This window comes from Cyclopterus lumpus, chromosome 22, assembly GCF_009769545.1.
Source record: "Cyclopterus lumpus isolate fCycLum1 chromosome 22, fCycLum1.pri, whole genome shotgun sequence".
Classification (NCBI taxonomy): domain Eukaryota; kingdom Metazoa; phylum Chordata; class Actinopteri; order Perciformes; family Cyclopteridae; genus Cyclopterus; species Cyclopterus lumpus.
The window spans coordinates 19,745,208-19,772,707 of NC_046987.1; the positions used below are offsets into that span (position 1 = coordinate 19,745,208).

Genomic DNA, 27,500 nt, shown 5'->3' on the forward strand with positions numbered 1-27,500 from the left:
CCTCAGTTTACAAATTGGGGGTGTGGTCTAATAGCATGGCACAATATACATTTCACCGCATGACACACTCCAGTTTAAATCATCGGTGACCACTGCGTTATAAAATATGTTTATTTGTAAAAGAAAAAGGCATGAAAACATAAGAAAAACACTAATTAACGACTCCCAAAAGGAGCATTTGCATTTTAAATATATCTAGAAAGGTCTAGATTGATATTGTTATTAAGAAACATCCAATCAAGCTTAATTTTGGGGTGAATTTAGCATCAATGGTTGTATTTTAGGGCTTGTGTTATAGTCGCCTGTTTATCTTTTTAGACACAAAGACGTCATATAACACGATTTATTAAAGTTGACTAATATGTATGACATTAGCCTGCGTTAAGGGGAGAAATGTGCTTTAATGTTAAGACACAGCGGGCATATATTACTTAAGAAGCAGGAACAAAAATTAAATTTGAATAAAGTATGGAGGGAGGGGGGGGGGGGGAAGCTGTGATGCAATGTTTTTGGAGCTCCACCCATAAAGTCATAACATGTATATTGTTATTATTATTTTAATCTGTCTCTTTTAAAAAAAAAAAAACGTTATGAAAGTGCCACGACATCCCTGAATATCCCTTTAAGCCACATGTAATCTCCTCCTGGTCTCCACGTCCCCTCCTCGTGCTGCGGATCACAGTTTCAGAGCGAGAGCGTGAACACAGTGAGTCGTGCGCCCTTTAAACCAGCGGGCGTTGCGTGCGCACATGCGTAAAGTGTAGCAGGTGGTGTGCGCATGGCCACTCCGCGTCTCCGCTCGTGCGCTCTCCCCTCTCCCTCTCTCTCTCTCTCTCTCTCTCTCTCTCTCTCTGCTCGCGCTCCTGTCCTCTGCCGCTGGGTCGCTCGGTGATGCGCTCGTGTAACGTCCCCCCGGCGTGCGGCTCCTACACCCCGGCAGAGTCCCGGAGGCTGAAGGCACGGACATAAAAACGAGAGAGAGAGAGAGAGAGAGAGAGAGAGAGAGAGCGCGCGGGGGGTGGTGTGTTCCGGGATACAGAAGATGGATCGTCCAGCGCGCGCACAGCTGTAACGTCGGCGGGACAACACACACACACACACACACGCACACACACACACACGCGCCGCGCGGATTCAATCAAAGGTGAGAGTGCGACCGCGGAAATATCCTCCTTATTCTGCATGGACCACTCGTCCTCAGCACCCGATGATGGTGATGATGAGGATGATGGTGATGATGGTGATGATGGTGATGATGAGGATGATGGTGATAATGGTGATAATGGTGATGATGGTGGTGGTGGTGGTGCTCTAAACGCAACCTGCGTGATTTGTCCTCCGGTAAAGGCCAGCTGTCGGCCTCTCTGTAGTCGAGACGTCATGTGAGAATTGCAAGATGCAGGATTGCCATTGTTTGTTAACCCCCCCCCCCCCCCCCCCCCCCCATCACAATACACGGCACGACACGCCGTTCCCTTTGCGGAAATAGAGGTTAAATAGTGAGTTAAATCCCCCCTCCAATATGGCTGCGTGCGTCACGAAGTGCATGCAGAAAGTGTTGCAGCATATATTGCTCACTGTGAGGGAAACGCGAGGCTCGTGGATAAGAAGTGGGTGCTCTCCTCCGCGGAGGGGAGGTACTGCAGTATACCCGGTGTGTGTGTGTGTGTGTGTGTGTGCGCGCGCGTGTGTGTGTGTGTGCGTGTGTGTGCGTGTGTGTGGACTCGAAAGGGATGTTGTCATTACTCGAAGGTGCGGTTACGGTGAAATGCACCTCGCGTGACAGTGACGACACGTCTTGTTTGTGTCAAAGGGAACAGATCTGATGTCCAAAAAATAATATAATATAATAATTTATGATTATTTTATGTGCAAATGCGTGAATGCAAAAATCCTTTTACAAGGATTCTGGTCTGCGCCTTTGAACGTGCTCTGATCTGTGAATTCATATAAATTATTAACAACTTCTCTCTGTTTCCTTATCTAACATGAAACGATCAACTCCTGCATTACCCTCCCTCCCTCCAAAAACACACACACACACACACACACACACACACACACACACTCACTCCAAACATTGCCTTCCAAGGCCTTCAAGTTGCCTACTCGTGACTTTCCTGCAGTTATACTTCCCAGGCTGAATATTTTTACAATGAGCCATTGTGTTATTTTTTTGCTGACACGTGTCTGTCGGCTCTCCCACCGCATAGCAAAATGTTTTCTTCCCTTTTTCCTCCCGAGTATACAGCAGAGCTCCTCTGGCATACGTATCTTAATACAGCCCATGGAGGACTATATTTTAATATGCAATGATGCAATGACCACCGCGTGTTTTCAATTGCCATCACGACCAAAAGTGGATATCTTAATCCCTCTTTTCAGAAGCGGCGACATTGACGTTCACTGTGATTTATTGCGGTCCAGTAATGGATGATTTGCACAACAACGACACAGTAATTAGTCATTTTAATATTTTTTGGTTGGATTGTTAAGCGGAAAGAAAAACAAGACGCTTGAAGACGAGCTAATGGTGACGGGTACACGGCTGCAATTCATTGGATTCATCTTCAGATCATTCCATCAATTAATCCATACATTGGTTTGTCTATAAAATGTCAGAATAGTGAAATATGCCCATTATAGCGTCTTCAAATGTCTCGTTTTGTCCGATCAACACTGCAAAACTGCAGAAATATTCAACTATTTGACAGAAAAGCGTTAAATTCTTGCTGCAACCCACAAATATTTGTCATTTTTGCTTAAATAATGACACAAATCGTCATCCAATTGCTGATAATCGTATATATATATTAACTAAGTTGACTAAGCTTTGCAGTGGTGGCTCACTTCATATATGTTATATTCCTTTTTGACATTTCACTGTTATGTGCAGCTCGACAGGAACACTGGACCCAAACGCCGTCAACGATGGAAAAGCAACTTTTATTGCTAAACAGGATTCCAAAACAGGATTCCAAAAAACCAGGATACAAAACATGCACACAAGATCTTCCACGATCTAGACAAGACGAACCGACAAAGGGGAATGACATGAACAGGACTTAAATACAGAGGGCTGGTGCAGGTGATTGGACACAGGAGGAAACAATCAGGAACAGGGCAGACAATCACAGGGACAGGAAGTGAAGAGAAACAGAGGACACGAGAGACAAGGACTTCAAAATAAGACAGGAAACACGAAACAACACTACAGATCCTGACATAACCCCCCCCTCAAGGGGCGGATTCCAGACGACCCAACACAGTCCCCCAGGGTGGGTGGAGGGGAGCCGGAGGCGGGACCAAAAGCCTGGCAGAAGAAGTCCGGGGGACGGGCCGGAGGACGACCACCAGGAGGACTGACCTGCTCCGGAGGACGGGCAGGAGGACGGCCACCAGGAGGACTGACCTGCTCTGGGGGATGGGCAGAAGGGCGACCACCAGGCGGACGGAAGGGCTCTGGGGGACGGGCTGAAGGACGGCCACCAGGCGGACGGAAGGGCTCCGGGGGACGGGCAGAAGGAGGACAGGCAGAAGGGCGACCACCAGGCGGACGGAAGGGCTCCGGGGGACGGGCAGGAGGATGGCCACCAGGCACATAGACCTGCTCCGGGGAACGGGCAGAAGGGCGACCACCAGGCGGACGGGCTGAAGGACTGCCACCAGGCAGATAGACCTGCTCCGGGGGACGGGCAGAAGGACGGTCACCAGACGGACAGACGGACTCCGGAAAACCGGGCTCAGGGGAACCGGGCTCTGGAGCCGTAGGTCGTGTCAAAGGAAGCGGCCAGGGTGGCGACCGAACACAGGGAGCCTGAGTCGGCCGGGGCGGCGACGTGACCCGGGGAACTGGGGTCTGCCGGGGCGGCGACGTGACCCGGGGTCTGCCGGGGCGGCGACAGGACAAGGGGAGCCGGGGACGGCCGGGGCGGCGACGGGACACGAGGAGCCGGGGTCGGCCGGGGCGCCGACGGGACAAGAGGAGCTGGGATCGGCCGAGGCGCCGACGGGACACGAGGAGCTGGGGTCGGCCGAGGCGCCGACGGGACACGAGGAGCTGGGGTCGGCCGGGGCGCCGACGGGACACAGGGAGCTGGGGTCGGCCGGGGCGCCGACGGGACACGGGGAGCTGGAGTCGGCCGGGGCGCCGACAGGACACGAGGAGCTGGGATCGGCCGAGGCGCCGACAGGACACGGGGAGCTGGAGTCGGCCGGGGCGCCGACAGGACACGAGGAGCTGGGATCGGCCGGGGCGCCGACGGGACACGGGGAGCTGGGATCGGCCGGGGCGCCGACGGGACACGGGGAGCTGGGATCGGCCGAGGCGCCGACGGGACACGAGGAGCTGGGGTCGGCCGAGGCGCCGACGGGACACGAGGAGCTGGGGTCGGCCGGGGCGCCGACGGGACACGTTGAGCTGGGGTCGGCCGGGGCGCCGACGGGACACGAGGAGCTGGGGTCGGCCGGGGCACCGACGGGACAGCATCGGCAGGAACCGGCGGGGACTGCGGCCGAAGCAGGACCCTGTCTAACGCCTGGAGGGACTCCATCATGTCCCGGAAAGCGTCCTGGGACAAGGCAAAGGAAGCAAGGGCCGGCCGGAAGTCCAATAGGTCCCAGGAGGTTGGGGTTGGCCGGAACACGGAGGCGGCAACAGGAACAGGCGAGGGCTGCAGCACGGAGGCGACTGCGGGAACCGGAGTAGTCTGCGGCACAGAGGCGGCAGCCGGAACCCTCCACCGACGCGGTCCGGAGGTTTGCGCCCCCCACTCCGGGGCTGGGCCTGGGTGACCTCTGCCCCTGGGGCTACGAGGCCCCCCATAAGCCAAACGGGTCCCGTTGAAGGGGTCTGGTGCCGAGACCCTATGGGGGTTGTAGTTCCCCTTCTGCAGGCTACGAGGGCCCCCATAGGCCAAGCGGGTCCCTTCGAATGGGTTTGGTGCCGAGACCCTATGGGGGTTGTAGTTCCCCTTCTGGAGGCTACGAGGGCCCCCATAGGCCAAGCGGGTCCCTTCGAAGGGGTTGTAGGCTGGGTCCATCTTTGGTCGGTTCGTTCTGTTATGTGCAGCTCGACAGGAACACTGGACCCAAACGCCGTCAACGATGGAAAAGCAACTTTTATTGCTAAACAGGATTCCAAAACAGGATTCCAAAAAACCAGGATACAAAACATGCACACAAGATCTTCCACGATCTAGACAAGACGAACCGACAAAGGGGAATGACATGAACAGGACTTAAATACAGAGGGCTGGTGCAGGTGATTGGACACAGGAGGAAACAATCAGGAACAGGGCAGACAATCACAGGGACAGGAAGTGAAGAGAAACAGAGGACACGAGAGACAAGGACTTCAAAATAAGACAGGAAACACGAAACAACACTACAGATCCTGACATTTCACAGACTTAATCCCTAAAGATATCAGTTGTGGACCCCAGGAAGAAGATTAGGAAGACCCCAGGAAGACCCCAGGAAGAAGATTAGGAAGATTAGGAAGACCCCAGGAAGAAGATTAGGAAGATTAGAATGACACCAGGAAGATTAGGAAGACCCCAGGAAGAAGATTAGGAAGATTAGAATGACACCAGGAAGATCAGGAAGACCCCAAGAAGAAGATTAGGAAGATCAGGAAGACCCCAGGAAGATTAGGAAGACACCAAGAAGAAGATTAGGAAGATCAGGAAGACCCCAGGAAGATCAGGAAGACCCCAAGAAGAAGATTAGGAAGATCAGGAAGACCCCAGGAAGATCAGGAAGACCCCAGGAAGATTAGGAAGACACCAGGAAGAAGATTAGGAAGATCAGAAAGACACCAGGAAGAAGATTAGGAAGATCAGAAAGACACCAGGAAGAAGATTAGGAAGATCAGGAAGACCCCAGGAAGATTAGGAAGACCCCAGGAAGAAGATTATGAAGATCAGGAAGACCCCAGGAAGATTAGCGGCCACTAAGGCGTCAGCTAACGGGGATCCAGCTAATAAACTAAACTAAACTAGGCGTAAACCCGATTACAATAGTTTGAAATCAAAATGCTCGACTCCATTTCAGTTTAATAAAAGTCAGCGTCTCTGAAACCAGAAGAGATAAATCCTCAGGGTAGCAGAACCGCGGTTCCTCATGCTCATGCTCTGCTGACCCCCCCCCCCCCCCCCCATGTGACTCGGACAGACACGTTTTTTTTGGGGGCAGGCACCCGGCACGCCGCTCCCTCATTGGCCGAGGGCTGTAACGTCGACCGCTAAGTGCATCCCCTTTTTTGCGGCCCACAGGATGTCACGGGCGATTATCATCTGCAGCTCGAGGCCACGGGCGCTCGAGGCCCCCGGCGAGCTCACCCACATATCTCTACAGGAAGAGAGATTGAGCGTTAATGAAGTCCTTGAAGGAGAGGAGGTGTTAATTACTAATTCAAAAGTCAACAGCGAAGGATTGAGCTTCTCTCTCACAGCGATGGAGTAAAAAAAAAAAGACGTCTTTTCACTCACTTTTCCAATGTGTCTTCTCTTCTCTTCAGGGTCGACGTTCGGGGCTTCTCTTTGTTTGACGTTCAGCCGGCGACAGGTAAAATATTCACCTCCTGATTGTCACATCCCATGAGGTAACGTTGTGTATCTGTGCTAATACTATTCTCCAATACATATCGATGCCACTATTACACGTCTTCGCTTCGGAAGAACACACAGAAGTGACAGTTCAAATACACAAAAATGAACCGATATCAATGAAACCCTTGAATGAAGGACTCGTATCACGTGATCAAAGAGCCCCGGTGACGCGCGTTGGAGGATAGTGAATGAAATAAGGGAACGCCTGAAACGTGTCAATGTGCTACGTTGAATCAAAAAACGATGAATCGACACCATCAATGAATCAGTGAGACGCTGAAGTTGAATCGGACGTCAGAAGAAAAGATTTTAAAGAGTCTAAATGGTTCAATGGGAGTCTTTGGCAGCACCCCGAGGATCAAAGTCTTTGTGGGAAAGATTCATTTTTAGACGGCGGAACGATGAAATTATTGTTTATAATCTTCGTGCAGATGTTTGTTTGTTTTTAACCGCAAAAGGCAGATTGTCAACACACTTTAAAGGAATTGTTTTTACAGTTTTGGGAAGGTTTTCTTCCTTTATGTCTGGTCCAAGACCTCTGATGTAAAACCACAACTTGTTGTTTAAAGAAGTTTGTTTAATTAGATATTGTTACCCACTAAGGTGGATTTTTGCTAATTGTCTGTATGGCTTCATATTTAGCATCCAGGACATGAGAGTGGGTATCAACTCTCAGTAAGCGTATATATCAATAAGCGTATCTCCCAAAATGTGATTTATTTTGAATAAATGTCACGTTTAAATTTAAGAAATGATCCTTGTTTTTGCAATAAAAGTAAAACAAAATGACGGATCAGTCCAAAGATTAGATTAGATTTTATTTTTATACATTTTTTTTATTCATCCCCAGGGTGTTTTATTTTTTTTTACAAATATACAATAAAATAAAATAAAATAGCGGGGCATATTTCATTTAATATTTTTTTTATAATAAAGGAAAATGTAAAAAAAAAAAAAAAATAGCATGGCATATTACATGTAATAATTTTTTTTTATAAAAAAGGAAAATGAAAATGTAAAAAAATAAAATAAAAATTAAAGTGTACACAGTGTACACACACATATATATATATGTATTAATCACACCGTGTGAACTGTGCGTGCTCTGCTGTGTGATGTGCCGCAGGATGATCGAGGAAGGCAGCAAGCGGGGCAAGGCCATGGTGGAGAAGAGACAGCTCTTCATGGAGATGAGTGAGTGGAGTCGACGCAGAGAAATCTCTGTTCACTAGTCTCTTCTTCCTCTTCTTCTTCTTCTTCTTCTTCTTCTCATCGCGTTCTTTTGTTTCTTTTTTGTTTCGCAGGAGCTCAAAACTTCGACGTCATCCGACTGTCGACCTACAGAACCGCCTGCAAACTGCGCTTTGTGCAGAAGAGATGCAACCGTAAGAGGATAGAGATGTTCCTCTAATTCATCCCCCCCTCCAACATGGAGACAGTCTGACTCTCCCCCCCCCCCCCCCCCCCCCCCCCTGTCTGTCTCCCCCCCCCCCCCCCTCACAGTTCACCTGGTGGACGTCTGGAACATGATCGAAGCCTTCCGGGACAACGGGCTCAACGCGTTGGACCACGGCGCCGAGATCAACGTGTCCCGGCTGGAGACCATCCTGTCGTCCATCTACTACCAGCTCAACAAGCGGCTGCCCACCACCCACCAGATCAACGTGGAGCAGTCCATCGGGCTGCTGCTCAACTTCATGGTGGCCACCTACGACAGGTAAGGGGGGGGGCGGGGCCCGGTGGTCAGGGAGGAGGGGGCGTGGTTGTTAACGAGGGCCTCGGGAGCTGTTGTGTGACCCCTTGTGTGAGTCTTGACCCCTCCAGGTAAAAACAGGGCCTCGTTAGGGCCTGAGTTGCCTCTCAAGCCTCACCTGGTCTCATTTGACCAGCAATGTACAGAAAAAGTTACGTCTCACCTTAATCTTTACATGAAAAACTCAAAAAATCTGCGATGAAATGCATGCAATTTAATTCCCACGTGCTCGTCGATTAATTTACAGACAATTCACGTCCGTAAAACTATTTAATAAACAATAACAACAACTACCTGGCTGCTATCTAGTCCGCTGACTAAATGTCCTGTTGACAGTCAACACATTCATGGTTGAATCGTCATATTTTGTGGTCAATAGAAACAAAGTGGTAACTTTTAAGACACTGAAAAGAAAGTCTTATTATGTATTGATTAAACTGATCTTTTATTATTATTCAAATTAAGCATGAAGATGCTCTGCTCTTGTCTTAAAGTATAGGACATTAAATATATTTGGGAGTCTCTCAAGACGTCACCTCGGACTCATTTTTCTAAAGTTTTATGAATCGCACGATTAATCACGCAACATTCTCAGTTTTCCTCATAATTAGTAACCAAATGACATAGTTCTTTTTTTTCAGGAACCTTTTGAAAAATTGGAAATTAAAGATATAAAGCGTGAACGTTTTTATATTTCCCAATAACAAAATGTCTAAATGCTGATTCTCGACGCTGACAAAAAAAAATACAATTCAAGGCTGAATCCAATGGGCGTGTTGTACAACTCCAATAATCTGGCACCTCCTCGTGCAAACTATATCCAATCCAGCCGGGTTTTTTTTCACGCCACGAAATCTGAACCAATGTTTTGGGAAAACAAATACACACAAATACACACTTTCACCTATAGGAACAAAGACGTGTGCATGTGTCAAAAGAAAAAATGTCATTCAGCCCAAGAACTCCTGCCGATGTTTCACTGCACTTCCCTCCTCTTCATATCCGGAGCTCAGAGGCTCGACTATCGACCGCCGAGCTCTCTCTCATTATCGTCCTCTGCGTGCTCACACATTGATTGGCTACACATTGATTGCCCCCCCCCCCCCCCCCCCACCCCCCACCACCCCATCACTTTCATCCGTAGCTATTATTCATGCCGCAGTTATCTCTGGGAAAGTAACTTTGTGGAAGTGACCGTCTGCCGATCACAGGAAGCCGTTTCTCCATCTGTCCCCGGAGGTCCTATAACTCCGTTACCTCTCTGCTGGGAAACGCCACGGCTAAACGAATCTGAAAAGAAAGAGCCGGCCTCTTTGAGGGTTGGAGAGAGAGAGATTTTGAAGGGTTCTTTGAGGCGGCCTGACCCGAATACACCGTGTTAATCTGCGAATTTAAAGCTTTTAAGTTCTGGATTTTTTTGGGACATTTTTTACACACACACACACGACTGGATGCGACATCCAAAAAAATGGACTCAAGACACACGTGCAGTCGAATGTCGTCTGGCACGCTGCACTGTTGCGTAATGTGTTCATCTTGGGGACATTTTGCAGTGATGTTTTCATCTCAAATCTCAGCAGAGTTCTCGGGTCAAATGAGCATCGCAACGTGTGATATTCAATTTTATTTATGCTATTTATGACACTGCATTGTCTTTAATTAAAGCGATTCTACTACGTGTGGTGAATTTACATCAGGTAGGATGATATTATGAGAAATTTTCTTTCTTCCTTCGCAGTGAAAGCCACGGGAAGCTGACGGTTTTCTCAATGAAAGCCATGCTGTCGACGATGTGTGGCGGGAAGATTGTGGACAAACTACGCTGTGAGTCTCCTACATGCGCCACGTCCAAAAAGATAACCACGTCAATGAGCTGCTTTTTTTATTGATTTATTTAATATTTAAGTCACGGCTACCTTCACTTTGCATTTTCTTATTTATTTATTTATTTTATTTTATTTATTTATTATTATTATTATAATTTTTTATTATTATTATGATAATTATTTTTTCATTTCTTTCATTATTTAAATTCTTAAATGTCATATGCCCTGCTATTTATTTATTTATTTTGTTTTTAATGAGCTTGAATTTTCTGAAATCTGATGTCACGGCTACCTTCACTTTGCATTTTTTATTTATTTATTTAATTTGATTTATTTTGTATTATTATTTTTTTTTTTAAATTATTATTATGATTATTATTTTTTCATTTCTTTCATTATTTAAATTCTTAAATGTAATATGCCCATGTAATATGCCCTGCTATTTATTTATTTATTTTATTTTGAATGAGCTTGAATTTTCTGAAATGTCACGCTACCTTCACTTGCATTTAAAAAAAAAAAATGTATTTATTATTATTTTTTAAATGATTATTATTAACTTTTTAAATTATTAATATTATTATTTTTTTCTTCCATTTCCTCTATTATTTAAATTCTTAAATGTAATAAGCCACGCTATTTTATTCTATTCTATATATTGTAAACACGCTTGCTGCTGAAACAAAGAAATTTCCCCCCGGGGGATGAATAAAGTATATTTAATATAATATAATATAATGCAGTTGTTCGCGTCGGGCACACGGGGGCGCTGTTGCAACGTGTATGCAGTATGAATCGGCTTTAAACACACACACACCAATAGCCCATCGTTGCTCTTTTATTGTTCCTCTGACTGTGTGAATCTGACGTGCACCGTCTCTCAGACATCTTCTCCCAGATCTCGGACGCGAGCGGAGCCATGATGTTCCCAAAGTTCGACCAGTTCCTCCGGGAGGTGCTGAAGCTCCCCACGGCCGTGTTCGAGGGCCCCTCCTTCGGCTACACGGAGCACTCGGTGCGCACGTGCTTCCCTCAGCAGGTATGAGGAGGACATCGGACACTCCACCTTCCTTTTCCTCCATCTCCTCTTTAATGCTCATCATCATTCATTTGACACGCGCTTTGTGTGTGCGCGTGTGTGTGTGGTGTGTGTGTGTGTGTGTGTGTGTTTACGTCCAGAAGAAGATTATGCTGAACACGTTTTTGGACGTGTTGATGGCGGACCCGCCCCCTCAATGCCTCGTGTGGCTGCCGCTCATGCACCGACTTGCCAATGTTGAAAATGGTGAGATCTGGACTCTTATGCTATTTTTATTATATTATTATTATTATACACTCTTATATTCACACTCAAACCTCCATATTTGGAAGTTTTTTTTTCAGTGGTGGAAAGTAAAGAAGTACATTTAGTCATGTGCTGTACTACCGTACATGTTATGCTATACTTTATACTTCTATTGCACAATAACAGAGAGTGACACATTGCACTGTTTACTTAAGTAACATTTAATTCATTTATAAAATATGATCCAACAATATATAAAGTACATCAAAGGATGATTCATCTCCAGCAGCTTGTTACATTAAAATCAAGTACTTTCACTTTCACGCTTTATTACATTTAACTGTTAAATTTTTCGTACTCTACTTAAATGTACGTTTTTTTACTTGTATTATATATATATATATATATATATATATATATATATATATGATATTGCTCAGTTACTTTTTCCCACTAACTTCTGGTTTAAGCTCATCATACAGTTTTTTTTTTAATGTAAATTATTGTACGTCAGACTGAGCGTGCAAAAGGGGTTTTTGTTTGTAAGATAAGAAATAAGCACAGACGCATGAAGCAAGGAAAATAAAAATAAAAATAAACAATTAGAGAGGTGTGTGTGTGTGTTTTTTGTTGCCGGCCAGTCTTCCATCCGGTGGAATGTTCGTATTGCCGGAGCGAGAGCATGATGGGTTTCCGGTACCGGTGCCAGCAGTGCCACGGGTACCAGCTGTGCCAGAGCTGCTTCTGGCGCGGCCACGCCAACGGTCCCCATAGCAACCAGCACCAGATGAAGGAGCACTCCTCTTGGGTGAGCTTTTCTTCTTCTTTTTTTTTTTACGGGGGTCCAATATCTGCAGACTGTCCCGCCAGATTAATCCGATTAAAGAGGGATTTTATGTTTTTTTATACAATTATTTTTGGCAAAAAACAACAAGCTTGATCATCGTGTTATGAATCTAATTCTAAACAAAGCCAAAGCACTGGATCTCAAGGCCATTGTTGTGTCTGCTGGTACCCTTTTATTACTCTCCAAAATTATAATGGTTATAATAGGAAATTGCACAATTTACAAGCATTTTTTATTCCTTTGTACACATTTTCATGTGATTTACATTAAACAGTCGCCACAAGGATCTGGTATCCCATCTTACCTAAAACGTGTTATTCTGTTTGTGTTTTAGTTTGTTTTTCATTGAAATGACACCAAAAAAAAACAGACTTTACTTCCCGTAGTTTTTATCCTTTTTTTGATTATCAGTGAATTAATAGAAGTAGAGTCACGGCATCATCTGATAAGCTCCTGTATCAATAACGGCGCGGTTATGGTCATGCCACGTTTATGTCACATTAAAAGTTACCGTTCTTGTAACTTTGCCAATTTCCAGCTTAAGTAAGTAACATTCATGTCAATATCCAAGTTGAAATTATGAATTTGGAAAAGCTCTTGAGTGTAAATAAAAATGGAAGTTCCTGAAAAGACAATTAAACCCGACGTTGTCTTTGCTCCACTATTTAACCCACGATATTAAACGGCTGTCTCCAGTTGTCCATGTGACGTAACCCCCCCCCCCCCCAAAAAAAAAAAATATAGTTCCCGATGGTTAAACCCCGCCGATGCCTAACAGACACTTTTTTTGTTTGTCCCGCCCCCTTCGCAGAAGTCTCCAGCCAAAAAGCTGAGCCACGCCATCAGCAAATCTCTGGGCTGCGTCCCCATCGGAGAGCCGCCGCACCCCGTGTTCCCCGAGCAGGCCGAGCGACCGCAGGAGCTCCCCCACGCCGTGTAAGTGCCCCCCCCCCCCCTTTCAAAAGCACACCCGTCACCGCCGGTGTTGTGTCGCCGGTGAGGGAGAAGGCCCCGGATCTACAGTCGGCTCTCGGCGTGTGACGGCCTCCATCTTTCCACTTCCTGTCACCGAGATGTCGAGAGCGCGATTATCCGCCGACGTGGAATCGGTGATAAACAGGCGTCCTCGTCGGCCCGTCGGCAATGAAATCTTTGAGGGCTCCTGGAAGTCATTACAGGGAATGCATTATAATCTTAACCCCCCCGCCCCCCTCCATAATCAATTCCCCCTCCATTGAGATACATCCACAGAAGTCCCCCATCGCTAAGGTCACTTCTAAGGTCACTTCTAAGGTCACTTCTAAGGTCACTTCATATTTTTCTCATCGTCCTACACACGAAAAATCAAATAACGCTCCAGGTTTTAAAAAAAAAAAAAAAGAGAAAATCGTGGAGGAGAAAACCAGCTCGGTGAACGGCGAGGGAAAAAAAAAACGATCCACGCCATCCGACCCCATTTTACTGCGTGAAAGATGGCGCCCGTCTCTCCAAATCAGCCGTCACATCCAGGCTCCGCCCCGGTAGATTAATCGTGATTTATATATATATATATATTTTCCCCTTTAAACTTGTCGGGCGGAAATTCAAGGAACTTCTGCACGTGTCATTCCTGAGCAGACTTTTCGTGCTGCATTCTCGTGGCATCGTGTGTGTGTGTGTGTGTGTGTGTGTGTCTGTTCACGCACTTTTAGGATGACGGATGTGCCCGTTGACCCCCGAGACGTCGTCTGAATGTCTCTTTTATCTCCGTTGCATTGTCAGTATCTCTGTCTTTGATAACAAAAAGTCTATTTTTGTCTAAATCTTTTTATATTTTTGCGTCTATTTTCGGTTCCATTTCAGTCTTTAAGTATTTAAGCGCCTCTCATCAACCACCCCGTAAAAAGATGTTTTCCGAAACCGGATTTGACCGGAGAGTCTTTTAAGATCCTATTTCTGTGCACACATTGGTGAAAATATCTATATATCCTTATCAGTTTGGAATATGGCACATCATAGATTGAGCATATAGACTGACAAGAGGTTAGAAAACAGTCTCCACCGGAGAGGAACACAACCCACCAATCAGAGCCTCCGAAGCTCACTAATTTACACGTCTTTAATGCTAAGCTACGCTAACTGCACCTTCGTATCCAAGCGACAGAGCCGTGATATGTCTCCTCTAACTCATAACTCACAAAAGCAAAGTCAAACTATTCCTTTACCTCCAACGTACCCTGAGAGAGAGAGAGAGAGAGAGAGAGAGAGAGAGAGAGAGAGAGAGAGAGAGAGAGAGAGAGAGAGAGAGAGACTACTGCAGCTAGTTGCCGATCCTGATGGATGTTGTCTGTGAAGAGGTGGTAGTTCTTGTTATGAACACAAGGAGACATCTGTGAGCGTGGTCTCTCAGGTGTGTGTGTGTGTGTGTGTGTGTGTGTGTGTGTGTGTGTGTGTGTGTGTGTGTGTGTGTGCGTGTGTGTGTGTGTGTGTGAGGCCACTGTGAGTGAGTAATGATGGCAGAATCGGGGTAAGATTGTCAAGTTGGATCAAAACTCCCAAACTGAACGGACATGCGTCTCCGAGTTGTCCAAACCGCTCACATCCTCTAAACAACACAACGGGAACGTCTCCTGAAAACTTGCTTTTTGAATATAAATATATAAATATTTACTGTCGTCCGGAAGCAAAGACGACCAGCGAGCTGAGCTGGGATGTCAGAGGCATTGTGGAGGGTTTTGTGTTTTGGAGTTGTCGGTTCGGGGGGCGGCTGCGTCTTTAAACTCCACACACACTCTTTGCGTTAACGTGGAACACACACACACTTTAAGTGCCATGTTTTAACATTTTGCAATGTTCCACTCCAAGGTGGATATGAGTGTATGAATATGAGTGTATGGATATGAGTGTATGGATATGAGAGTATGAATATGAGTGTATGAATATGAGTGTGTGAATATGAGTGTATGAATATGAGTGTATGAATATGAGTGTGTGAATATGAGTGTATGAATATGAGTGTATGGATATGAGTGTATGGATATGAGTGTATGAATATGAGTTTATGAATATGAGTGTATGGATATGAGTGTATGGATATGAGTGTATGGATATGAGTGTATGAATATGAGTGTGTGAATATGAGTGTATGGATATGAGTGTATGAATATGAGTGTATGAATATGAGTGTATGGATATGAGTAAGGAAAAGGATGCACGCAGGTAGCACGAGGGCTCAGCGCATTGCAGGCTTTGATCTTTTAGTTCCTAAATGTTGTGTCAAGTCACTCCAGTTTGACCCCTGAGCCCAGTTTGACCCCTGAGCCCAGTTTGACCCCTGAGCCCGGTTTGACCCCTGAGCCCAGTTTGACCCCTGAGCCCGGTTTGACCTCTGAGGTGGGAGGGGTGAAGACACTGATGTGAAGGAGTCGGGACGAATCCAAATCTCAGAGGAAAATGAAAATACTTCTCGGTGAAAAAGGACTGATGATCATTTGTAGAAGGATCTGCGAGGAGCTTTGATCTCATGTAACCTGCTGGAGGTAAGAGGGAGTCAAGCTGATCCAAACGCTCTCGTTAGGCCAGCTGGTTTCCAGTGTGTGTATTCATGTGTTGGTGAGCGGCGAATAGACAGTCAGAGAGAGAGAGAGAGAGAGAGAGAGAGAGAGATCCGCGGCGTCACGGAGTCACGTGACCAGCCGAGTTTCCTTGGAGACGGCAGCGGTGTAGTGCATCGAAACGCTCGCCGGCTCAGTCGAGGGCAGATTAGGCGTCTGGAAGCAGCAGCAGTCGGATGTACTGTGTCAACCGGTCAGGTGCTGCCTCTCTCCTCACACAGGTAAGTGTGATGGGGGGGGGGCGGGGGGGCTGTCGTTGGGGGCGGCGAGACAGGCAGCAAAAAAGAGAACCTCCAAAATCAACGCAGGGGAACGTGTGCTTTTGGTTTATGGACACGTTTTTTTTTTTGGGAGTTTAAATAATGATCCAGAAATGATGCAGCTTCTGGTTGCACTTGTTACGCGGAACAGGAGAGAAGCGCGTGTTGCTGCCTGCAGACACACACACACACACACACACACTGTGTCTCGTGCTGATAACAGTAGTTATAGTATAGTATTGATAACAGTAGTTATAGTATAGTAACAGTATTTCGCGCAATGTGGATATAAATAGTTTGATTTTGTGCCAAAAAAATGGTGATTGGACAAAAATAAGCACCCGACGCTGTTCAGTGCTTTTTGCCTTTTTATGTGATGATGAGCGCTTTAAATGAAACGGTGACGATATAGAACCATTCTGATATCCGTTAATGAGACTCTGTGGTCCGGGTTGGGGGGGTTTGGGTTGGGGGGGGGGGGGGGGGTTAGCTCCCTCAATGTCACCTTTCCAAGTTTCCTCTCCCCTGGACCTCCAGTTGAATTAGTTTTCTTGCTCTCGCTCGTGTCGATGAGGTCGGAAACAACATTTCTGTGTGCAACCACACACTCGGTATAGTATCATAATACTATACCTCATAACGTCCCCCCCCCCATCCCCCCCCCCCCCCCCCCCCCTCTTGGATGGCTGATTCATGATTGCTAACACATAAGCAGCATTAAAGACCACCAATCTTGTCTTTTAGTCCGCCGAGAGCAGCGGCCGACAGCATGAACGACACAATGCTCATGTCCTCCGGGACGCCCACCCCTACCAAAAGGTAAGCACCCCCCCCCCCCCCCCCCCACACACACACATATGATTCTGAGAAGACACACACTGTTACACACACGCTGCATCAACGCATTCCCTGGTTCACAGAACGTCAGACTGCAGGTGGGATTTGTTCCCTCACACTCGACACACATTTCTGCGGGGGGGGGGGGGGGGGGGGGGGGGGGGGGGGGGGGGGGGGGGGGGGGGGGGGGGGGGGGGGGGGGGGGGGTTATGGGCTGTCGCGAATCGAGCGCTCCCACTTTGACAAATAGATGATGATGGAGCTCAGTTGTCCTCTCATCCCCTCTTCTCAGTTAAAGGCCGATCTCTGTTATGGTTTGCTCCTCATTGGTAATGAACCATCGTGGTTATGAATGATAATGGAGAGCACTTTGTGCTTTAATGGAGCCGCTCTCTGGCCGGCAAGACCTTCATTTTTTTTTATTTTGCCTTTTGTGTACAGTATCTCTCTCTCTCTCTCTCTCTCTCTCTTCTCTCATCTTCTCTCTCTCTCTCTCTCATATTTCCAATCACGGTTTTTAAAATAATCTCCATCACCGCAACACTGTACCTTTTTAAAAAAATAGGAAGGTGACGAGGTAGGGACACCCGAGGAGGTCAGTGAGAGAGAGTGAGAGAGTGAGAGAGTGAGGCGACGCTCTCAGTAATGGAGGAACCTGATGACCTTTGTCTTGACTTTTTTTCTTCTTCTTCTGTGAGTCAGTGCTTTTTGAGAAGATGGGGGGGGCATAAGGATTCATTCAGGGCATTAAGCCTCCAAAGAGAGTTGGATGAAGGGAAGAAGGGAAGAAGGGAAGAAGGGAAGAAGGGAAGAAGGGAAAAGGGAAGAAGGGAAGAAGGGAAGAAGGGATGAAGGGAAGAAGGGATGAAGGGAAGAAGGGAAAAGGCAAAAGGGAAGAAGGGAAGAGGGAAGAAGGGAAAAGGGAAGAAGGGATGATGGGAAGAAGGGAAAAGGGAAGAAGGGATGATGGGAAGAAGGGAAGAAGGGAAGAAGGGAAAAGGGAAGAAGGGAAGAAGGGAAGAAGGGAAAAGGGAAGAAGGGAAGAAGGGATGAAGGGAAGAAGGGATGAAGGGAAGAAGGGAAGAGGGAAGAAGGGATGAAGGGAAGAAGGGATGATGGGAAGAAGGGAAAAGGGAAGAAGGGATGATGGGAAGAAGGGAAAAGGGAAGAAGGGATGAAGGGAAGAAGGGAAGAAGGGAAGAAGGGAAGAAGGGATGAAGGGAAGAAGGGAAAAGGGAAGAAGGGAAGAAGGGAAGAAGGGATGCAGGGAAGAAGGGAAAAGGCAAAAGGGAAGAAGGGAAAAGGGAAGAAGGGAAGAAGGGAAGAAGGGATGCAGGGAAGAAGGGAAAAGGCAAAAGGGAAGAAGGGAAGAGGGATGAAGGGAAGAAGGGAAAAGGGAAGAAGGGATGATGGGAAGAAGGGAAAAGGGAAAAGGGAAGAGGGCAAGGGAAGAGGGAAGAAGGAAGAAGGAAAGGGAAAGAAGGGATGAAGGGAAGAAGGGAAGAAGGGAAAGAAGGGAAGAAGGGAAGAAGGAGAAAGAAGGGAAAAGGGAAGAAGGGAAAAGGGAAGAAGGGAAAAGAGAAGAAGGGAAAAGGGAAGAGAAGGGAAAAGGGAAGAAGGGATGAAGGGAAAAGGGAAGAAGGGAAGAAGGGAAAAGGGAAGAAGGGAAAAGAGAAGAAGGGAAAAGAGAAGAAGGGAAAAGGGAAGAAGGGAAAAGGGAAGAAGGGAAAGAGAAGAAGGGAAAAGGGAACAGAGGGGCGTTTCCCGTCCGCCGCTCTCGCTGTGTGTCATATTTGGTTTGTACATAATAATCTATCATTATAATTAGAGAGAGCCGACGAGTCAACGATGGCGCCGCTGAATAATGCAAAGCTCCTTGTGTCGGTTCAAGTTCATCGTCTGCTGACACGGCGCTCTCTCTCTCTCTCTCTCTCTCTCTCTCTCTCCGAGACAATCGCTCCTTCCTCCCAAGGGTGAAACCGCAATTTATTACCTGTTAGTCATGCAGAACCACCAGGCGGCAAGAAGATAAAAAAAGGAAAGTGCCGTCTCGAGCTCGACGAGTTTTAATTCAGAATTAAATGAGAAACGTGTAAACGCTGCAGTTTGTTGTGTCCGTGTGACACATAAATATAAATATAACAGTGTAGATAGAGTAAATATGCTAAATACCTCAAATCAAGCCATGCTTTGCATTTATTTTGTATTGATTTTCAGTGTAATTGTATTGTTATGGAAGTGAACATTGATTTAATTACTTTTAAATGTGATGTTGCTCACATTTGGTAACACTTTGCTATTTAGTAAAAAAAAAACTAAAAAAAAACTAATATCTTAATGGCTTGAAGCTCTTGGAATCGTGCACATGTGAGGGAGCGTGAGGCCAGGGATCTAGAAAACAATGAACAAAGAACAACTGTAACTAAATACCGATGCGTATTGATTGCGACCACATTGCCTCGTCCCATTAACGAGTAAAATGAGGACCCGAGAACGCACCGTCCCTCCAGATGTTACACACATTCGGATCTCCGGGCCTCGACCTTTTTTTTTTTTTTTTTTTTACGACCGTGACGTCTGAGATATAAAGTAATAAAACCAATGCTGGTTTTGTTCCACTCTGAGACAAAAAAAACAACAAAAGAAGGAAGGTGTCCAGGAAAGATGCCAGTTCAGAAGGCAGTTTGTGCATCTTTGTCCTGCGTCAGGTGGAGCCAGGAAACTGATGCTGCACACACACATCCAGACCTCGTTACGCCTTAATATATTACTTTAATGTGACAAAGAACAAACAGGCTTTAGCCCGAGGATGCGTGTAAACGACTGACAAGTCCTGACAGTCTAGTGCAGGCCGACTGCTTTTCTTTCTTTTATTTAAAAGAAATCAGCTGACGCCATCCCGAGAAAAACAAAACGAGTTCGAACGACCCCAAAGAGTATTTGAAGATATCGTCTTCAAGATACGAAGATACGATTTTTAATACAAAAGCGGATCAGAAGGCTGGTTTGCGGCGCGTTTTGAAGGGCCCAGATTTTAGGGTTCAATGCTCTTCATCATCGTCTCCTTCGCTCCTTCATCGCGAGACCGCCCCCGCCCGAGAAGGGCACGCCCACACGTCCCTGTCGTCTGTCCCACGGCGCACGCCACGGCGCACGCCACGGCCGCACGCCACGCCGCACGCCACGCCCGCACGCCACGCCGCACGCCACGCCGCACGCCACGCCGCACGCCAACGCCGCACCTCACGCCCATTTAAAAAATCTCGCGCCTTATTCGACGTTTCCAGAAGCACCGATGCGTTCGCTTTCCTCTCTTATCCATCTCGGCTCGCCGTTATGACCAATAATGTGCCTGTCAACACTAAAAGGTCACCCCCGTGATAGAGTTTGGTGTGTGTGTGTGTGTGTGTGTGTGTGTGTGTGTGTGTGTGTGTGACAGCGTCTTGGAGAGTCCCAGTCGGCTAGATGAAGAGCACCGCCTCATCGCTCGCTACGCCGCCCGCCTGGCAGCCGAGGCGGGCAACTCCACGGTGAGTGTGTCTCTGGCATAAAGTTAGTCCAGAGCTTAAATGTTGAAGCTGCAGCCTTAAACTTGATATAATTACCTTAAAGGAAAAATCTTGTTTCGTAGACGATTTATTTTGGGGGGTTGGGGAGGCCAACGTCAATTAGATGAAACCCGTGCTGGATGACTATCTGTCTATCTATCTTAGATTTTAGGAGAGAAGTTACGACGTTTTTTTCCGAGGCAGTGAACGTCCACGTCGGGATATTTTGGGTTCTGTTGTTATTAACGACGTTCTATGCTCATTTTTCTGTTTTCCAGCAACAATGTCCTCCCACAGATCTGGGTTTCAACTTTGATGCCAATAAGCAACAGAGACAGCTGATTGCAGAGCTGGAGAACAAAAACAGGTACTGGTGTTATTATTTTAATGAACTACTAACTTAAGTATGAGTTATACTCAAATATAGTTTCTATCTACCTTTGCTTTACTTACTTTGCCACTTTATTCTTCTATTGTATTCTTAGAAAAAACATATTTCTACTCTTACTGCAGATTAAAGCAAATGATACGCTTATGAAAATGATGCACCGATGCACAAAGGAATAGATTAGTCATTTCTTTGGGGCCACGTTTTTTGTTTAAATTGTTAGATTGTTTAACCGGAAGCAAAAAAAAAATCTAACGTGTAAATTCACACCTCATTTTGCAGATGATACTTCCGTAAGAAACATTTAGAATGCTGGATTTGCATATTATATGAGAATCTTTGTGTGTTTTTTTTTCCGATCGCTTAACATTCAAGTCGATTGCAATCTGAAAGCCGACCACTAGATGGCGCCAGAACGCCGGTCCGCTAAGGAAAGCGTCTTTTTGGCTGTTTTACTTTAAGTGATCGATTGACTCATTCAGGGAGATCCTCCAGGAGATCCAGCGGCTGCGTTTGGAGCACGAGCAGAGCCTCCCAGCCCACCCCGGAGAAAGCTCAGCAGAACCCCACGCTGCTCACCGAGCTGCGGCTCCTCAGGTAGTGACCCCCCCGAGTTGTTTTAAAAGTCATAAGTCTATATACTGGTACATTTATTCCACTTTTTTTTTGTTCTCACAGTTTAACTGTGTGCAGAAACATTTGGGCATTATTCTGACGTCAGTCGGTGTTTACAGACAAACAGATGTTTGTTTTTGGAGGTCGACGGGGAAAAAAAATGCAGTTACTCACTGTGACCACCAGAGAGCGCTAAGAGGTCAGAATCCTCAAATAAATAGGCATGGACAGATATTTACAGGAGTGTCAAACTTTAAGGTCAAGTGCGCCACAGGAAATACACAAATATTACTGTTGACTAGTGCAGCCAAATAGTTAAATGTGTGTGTGTGTCTTTTTTTTATGGTCCAATATCGAGCCTTTCTAAATAAAAGGACGTGATAACTGTAAAAGTTAAAATTGTAACAAAATCACAGTGGGGGGGGGGGGGGGAATAAAACGTGTGGGCCAGATTTAATAATAAATTAAACACATCGAGGCCTTTATTAAATGGTCATGTGGGCCAACTTGACAACATAAGGTATTTGTAACTGTGGCATCGTCAAAATAGTGAAATATAGTGCAGCGTCTGCGTCTGATCCTCGACCTATTGGACCCTGAGGTCAACCTGAATGCCCTCTCGCACATCTGCACAGGTACAACTACAGTAAAGGCATTTGTGAAATATTTTAAAGGGGATTTCCCCAAAACACTTAAGCTCCGAGTCGTTTCGATGCACCTTAAACGCCGCGTCCTTCTGCCGCAGACACAGGAAGGACGAGCTGGAGCGGCGCATGTCGGCCCTGCAGGAGAGCAGACGGGAGCTGATGGTGCAGCTGGAGGGACTCATGAGGCTGCTGAAGGTAACAGCATCACCTGCTTCCAGGTGGAGCCACCATTAGTGTCCTGGGACGGCGCACAAACGCAGACCCACTGTTTCGTCTCCGCTAAGTTGACGTTCGGTGTTAAAGCGTTTGGTGAAATGAGATGTTTGATCCTTTGAAACCGAGACAATACGTCTTATTGGTGCATGCAGAAATCCCTTTCTTTTTCTTCTTCTTCTTCTTCTTCTTCTTCTTCTTCTTCTTCTTCTTCTTCTTCTTCTTCTTCTACTCCTCCTCCTCCTCCTCCTCCTTTCCGCTGCTTTAATTCTGTTGCTCTCACTCTTCTCGCTCTCTCTCACTGCCTTCCCTTTGCCGGCTGATAGGATGAGGAGCAGAAGCAGGCTGTAAGTTGCCTTTAATTCAGTTTGCAGGGCCTCAGCACTCAGTTGAACTAAACTCCTCCTCCACACAGACGTGACTGAAGGTCGTTTTTGTAATAGGTGTTTTTTTTCAAGGTAGAAGATAACAGGATTCCTCTCTCTAACCGGGTCACCACCATCCAGTCCTCTTAACCGCTCCACCGCCTCCTCAACGGCACCACCGTGGAGCCAAACTACAGGATCCGTTTTCTGAACGTCACCTTAGTCCAAAACAAGTCAAAAGGAACTTGTGGGTTGTATTTGTTTGTTTTTAACGGCCACATATCAGGGACCTGCTCCTTTCATCTGCACTAACAACCTCCCGTCTAATGCGACTGCAGTCTGGACGGCCATCTGCCGCCTGGCTCCGAGCCATCGACCCGAGGGCTGCACCAGAACCACACAAGTGATCCTTTTTTTTTTCTCCCAGAGATGTGTCTCTCATCTCAGCTCAGGCCCCAGACACATGGTCCTCATTACCCCCCCCCGGTGCAGTATAGGCATACAGTTTAGGGACTTCCAGAAGGGCTTTCTTGTTTGTTCTCCCCCAAAGGATTATGTTCTTTTGGTCACATCTGTGTCTTTAATACGTGTCACCTTTTAGAAAGCCAGAGAGGTACGATACGGCCGTCTTCCATAATTGGCTCTGTCGGTTTTGGAGATGGATCTCGATCAGAAGCCCGGGTTCACTAAAAGCTTGTCGAGGGACGGCCGTCCAGGAATGTCGTGGGAATCACCAAATATGCCGTTTTTTATTGGCCAACAACAACGTGACCGGCAAAAAGATGCCGGGTAACATTTGTCGGCTTTTTGCACCTGTTCAAAATCAAAAATAACGTCCGTTGGGGGACGCAGTGGCCTCTAAATGTCTCTAAAAGTCATGAAAAAGGGCATATTGTCCTTATGTATTATGGGATGACTACACTTGGGATTCAATGAATAGTTGGACATTCTGGGAAATAGGATTTTTTTTTTTGCAGAGAGACCAGACCGTACTGTAAATATGACGCTACGTCGGTTAGCATAGCTTAGCATAAAGACTGGAAACGGGGGGAAACAGCTAGCCTGGCTCTGTACAAAGGTATAACAGAGTCTGCCCACTAGAGCTCACCAGTTCTCATGTCATGTCTCTTTTTAAATCTGTAAATATATATATATATATATATATATATATATATATATATATATATATATATATATACATAACAGTGGTATCAATCTTCTCATGTAGTGTTTCGACAGGAACGTAACGCAGCAATTTCCCGACAAAAAATGTCAAACAATTACATCCGGTACAGCGAATACCTCATTGTAAAAGTTTACATTTGTATATCTGCTGACACCGTAAACTACCCGTGGATGTTTCTTGCGTTGCAGTCCCAGTCTGGAGGCTCCCCTCACTCCTCCCCCAGTCACGGGGCGGGCTGCTCCATGCCCATGCCCATACGCTCCACCTCGGCCGGCTCCACCCCGACTCACACGCCGCAGGACTGCCTGGCCGGGGTGGGCGGCGACGTGCTGGAGGCCTTCGCTCAGGGTGAGTGAATCGATAAAATAGGTGTCATGTTATGCATAAATGTACCATTTTTACATGATTACACTGCAGAGACTAGAACACGCGTTGGAATCGTTCCATTCTTTCTAGGTGTACCTCGAAACCTTCGTAATGATCTCCTCGTTGCTGCGGACTCGATCACAAACACCATGTCATCGCTGGTGAAAGAGCTCCACTCAGGTTAGTGCAACGCTATTTAGCGTCATGTCTCTAAATGTGCTCATATACGTAGATAATGACCAAGTTACGTTTTGAATATCATCAGAAGATATAGCGACACATCGTCGGCGTAGAGACAAACGTGTTTTGCTTTTTTATTCCCTCGGAGGCAGGATGGATCATTTTTTTAAATAAATAATAAATGACCAGCCTGAATACATTTAGAATCACCACGACAGGCGGTGATGGGGTGAGAATACATTTATTTTCGGTCATTAAAGCTGTTTTTTTTCTTTCTTTTTCTCATTTATTTGGGAAGGTGAGACTCAGAAATCTTTTAACAATCAGAAGTAGGTTTTAGTTTCCTTTCATCATCGGGGTTATGAATCCTTTTCTTCTGATGTGTGTTTCTCCCTCTATATTTATTATTTATTTTTTTACACAGTGACCAAAAACATTGTCAGTGAAATAGTGGTGTTTTGTTTTTAAAAGTTGATGACGTGGAAGAGGAGACCAACATGAGGAACGGTGGGGACAGAGGTGAGGCTACTCTAATGTCTCACAGACAGTTATGTATTATTTATTATTATTTAGTCATATTATCTACAGTATGCCACTCAAAAACTCATTATTTGTGTTCATCAGATAGATAAGCCAACACATAAACAGTAATTCCTTTCATTTTTTTTTAGCTGAAGCAGAATGAAAAACAAAAAGTAGGAGTTATAATAAATGTATAATACATCATGCACAGATAACGTAGTAATGGTAGTTGAGAATCACTGTGGTGGTTATGATTTTATTGAGATTATAAGTTACTTAATATTATTTTCTAGATATGAAAACAGCTTTCTGCCGCCGACGGGTTAAAATATCGAGTTGTTTCCAAAGACTACAGGCGGTATTTTCCCTCGATGACGGTAAAAATTCCATAAAATGTTTCATTTTTAAAGTGTCCATTATCCCATTATCTAAAAAAAGAAACGTATGGTTTTGTCGAGATAACGAGATAATTGACGGGAAAAACAACCTGTTTTTATTGTATCTTTGGAAAACAACAGCTTGTTTTCTCGAGATAATTAGTTGTTGTGAGAAAAAAGACATTCTGAGATAAGAGGGGGTAATTAACCTTATGATCTCCAGATAATTCAATTCAATTAGTATTGCGACTGCAAACGTTGTTGGCTTCCGCGTATTATATTTTTATAGGAGCAAAGTTGCCTATTTTCTGCAAATTAACAAAAGTAGCCATTTATACTTGTTTATTTGACATATTAATTCAGACTTTGCATGCTCTAAACGTGCTCTTCTTTGTGTGTATCCAGGCACATTGAGAGTACAGAAGCACTGAGGACAAGCTAACACCATCCCACCCTGCAAGGACATCTAGTCGTCAACTGGAAAGAATCAGTAACAACAACAACAACAACAACAACAACAACCCCTGGCATTAGCACGTAGAGTAATGCATGCTGTAATCTAAAAGGATTTCACTATGTGAAAAGAAAAAAAAGAAGAAAAAAACTCTCTTCACACCTTGCAGGTAACGAGATGTGTCTAATTAGCGAGTGTGTGTGTGTGTGTGTGTGTGTTGTCCTGTAAACAAAAACTGCTGTAATTAATTAATGAATTAATGATTTCCCTCGCGACTGCTAAGGAATGGCTTCCACTGCAGCAGATCACCGTGTACGTAAGATCCTGAAATGACGTGTTCCCCCGTCCGTGACTTGGTATGACTGCCGCTGGTCATTTTTTCTTTTTCTTTCTTTATTTTTAATCTTTTTTTTTTTTTCCGCATGAAGTTGCACTCGTGGATTTTGGGGATTTTATGGCACAAACGCAATTGCCAGCTCTCTGTGGGCTCACGATGACAGCTGCGGTGTTTACTGTCAACACTTTTGCATTCTGAAGTTTGTTCAAAAGACTCTTTGAAGTTTGCCAAAAGGAGAATTATGGATTTGCAGTTTCAGCGAATGATATTTTGACATTCTTTTGGGGGAAAAAACACATGTTCGCCTACTTGAGGCGAGGTCGATACTGTTCTCTTATTTATGTCACGCCGGACCCTGAAAACGGTTAGCTTAGCTTAGCTTAGCATAAAGACTGGAGACAGGAAACACGGCTAGTCGGGCTCAGCTGTGACGTGAAAGGGACTTATTTGAGGCCTGGCCGTCACCGTTGCCAAGGTAACCGGCTGAAGTCGACAGGAAGTCTCTCACAGAGACTTAAATGAGGATTGTCTGCTAAATATAAAGTGTCCACCAGCAACCATATAGCTTAGCTTAGCATAAAGACTGGAAACAGGGGAAACTGCAAACAAAAAAGCTCACTAATGAACATTTTATATCTTAGTTTGTTTAATCCCTAAAAACAACACAATTATGTTTTACAGGATTTTAGACTTCCTGGCGTCTTGAAGTGAGTTTTATTTGTATTTACGCTTTGTTTTAATTTTTTACAGATTAAACAAAGGAGATATAGCCAGGCTAGCCCCCCCCCCCCCCCCCCCCCCCCCCCCCCCCCCCCCCCCCGGTTTTCAGTCTTTATGCTAAGCTAATCTTAGCCTTCTGGTGAGAGTGGTATCGATCTACTCATCTCACATTTGGCAAACATGCTTCCTCACAAAATATTCAACTATTCTTTTAATCATAACAAATCATTAAATAAATGTGTTTCCATGCTAATATTATTTATATGAACGCGTGCAGAGATTTCTGTTATTACAGTTGTGGGACGCACATAAACGACATATTCCCCATTCAACCAGGAATGGGAGCCGTCATCCAGAATACTGCATGCATGCAAACACACACACACACACACACACACACACACACACACACACCGTACCGCTGCTACTGCGCTCTCCCGTGCAAATAAGAGGGCTGTGCATCAAGTGAAACCAAGGGGCTGCTCCACGAACACAGAAGATGAGCCCGGTCTCATCGTCTCCTCGTCTCCTCAAACTTGAACTGAACTCACCTGTTTCATCTCAGGAGGT

General features: G+C 45.7%; 1 protein-coding gene across 1 annotated transcript; it reads left to right on the forward strand.

Annotated features, from left to right (window-relative positions):
* The first annotated feature begins 683 nt into the window (after positions 1 to 683).
* On the forward strand, positions 684 to 26,991 carry dtnbb (dystrobrevin, beta b). Its single transcript, XM_034563414.1, is given in 20 exon segments — positions 684 to 1,144; positions 6,521 to 6,567; positions 7,738 to 7,805; positions 7,916 to 7,996; positions 8,115 to 8,328; positions 10,103 to 10,188; positions 11,075 to 11,229; positions 11,370 to 11,475; positions 12,117 to 12,283; positions 13,134 to 13,258; positions 16,920 to 16,994; positions 20,452 to 20,542; positions 20,839 to 20,927; positions 21,431 to 21,476; positions 21,478 to 21,545; positions 22,309 to 22,405; positions 24,163 to 24,322; positions 24,431 to 24,520; positions 24,992 to 25,039; positions 25,825 to 26,991. Coding segments are annotated over 18 exon segments (1,791 nt in total). The 5' UTR covers positions 684 to 1,144; positions 6,521 to 6,567; position 7,738; the 3' UTR covers positions 25,851 to 26,991.
* The last annotated feature ends 509 nt before the right edge of the window (positions 26,992 to 27,500 follow it).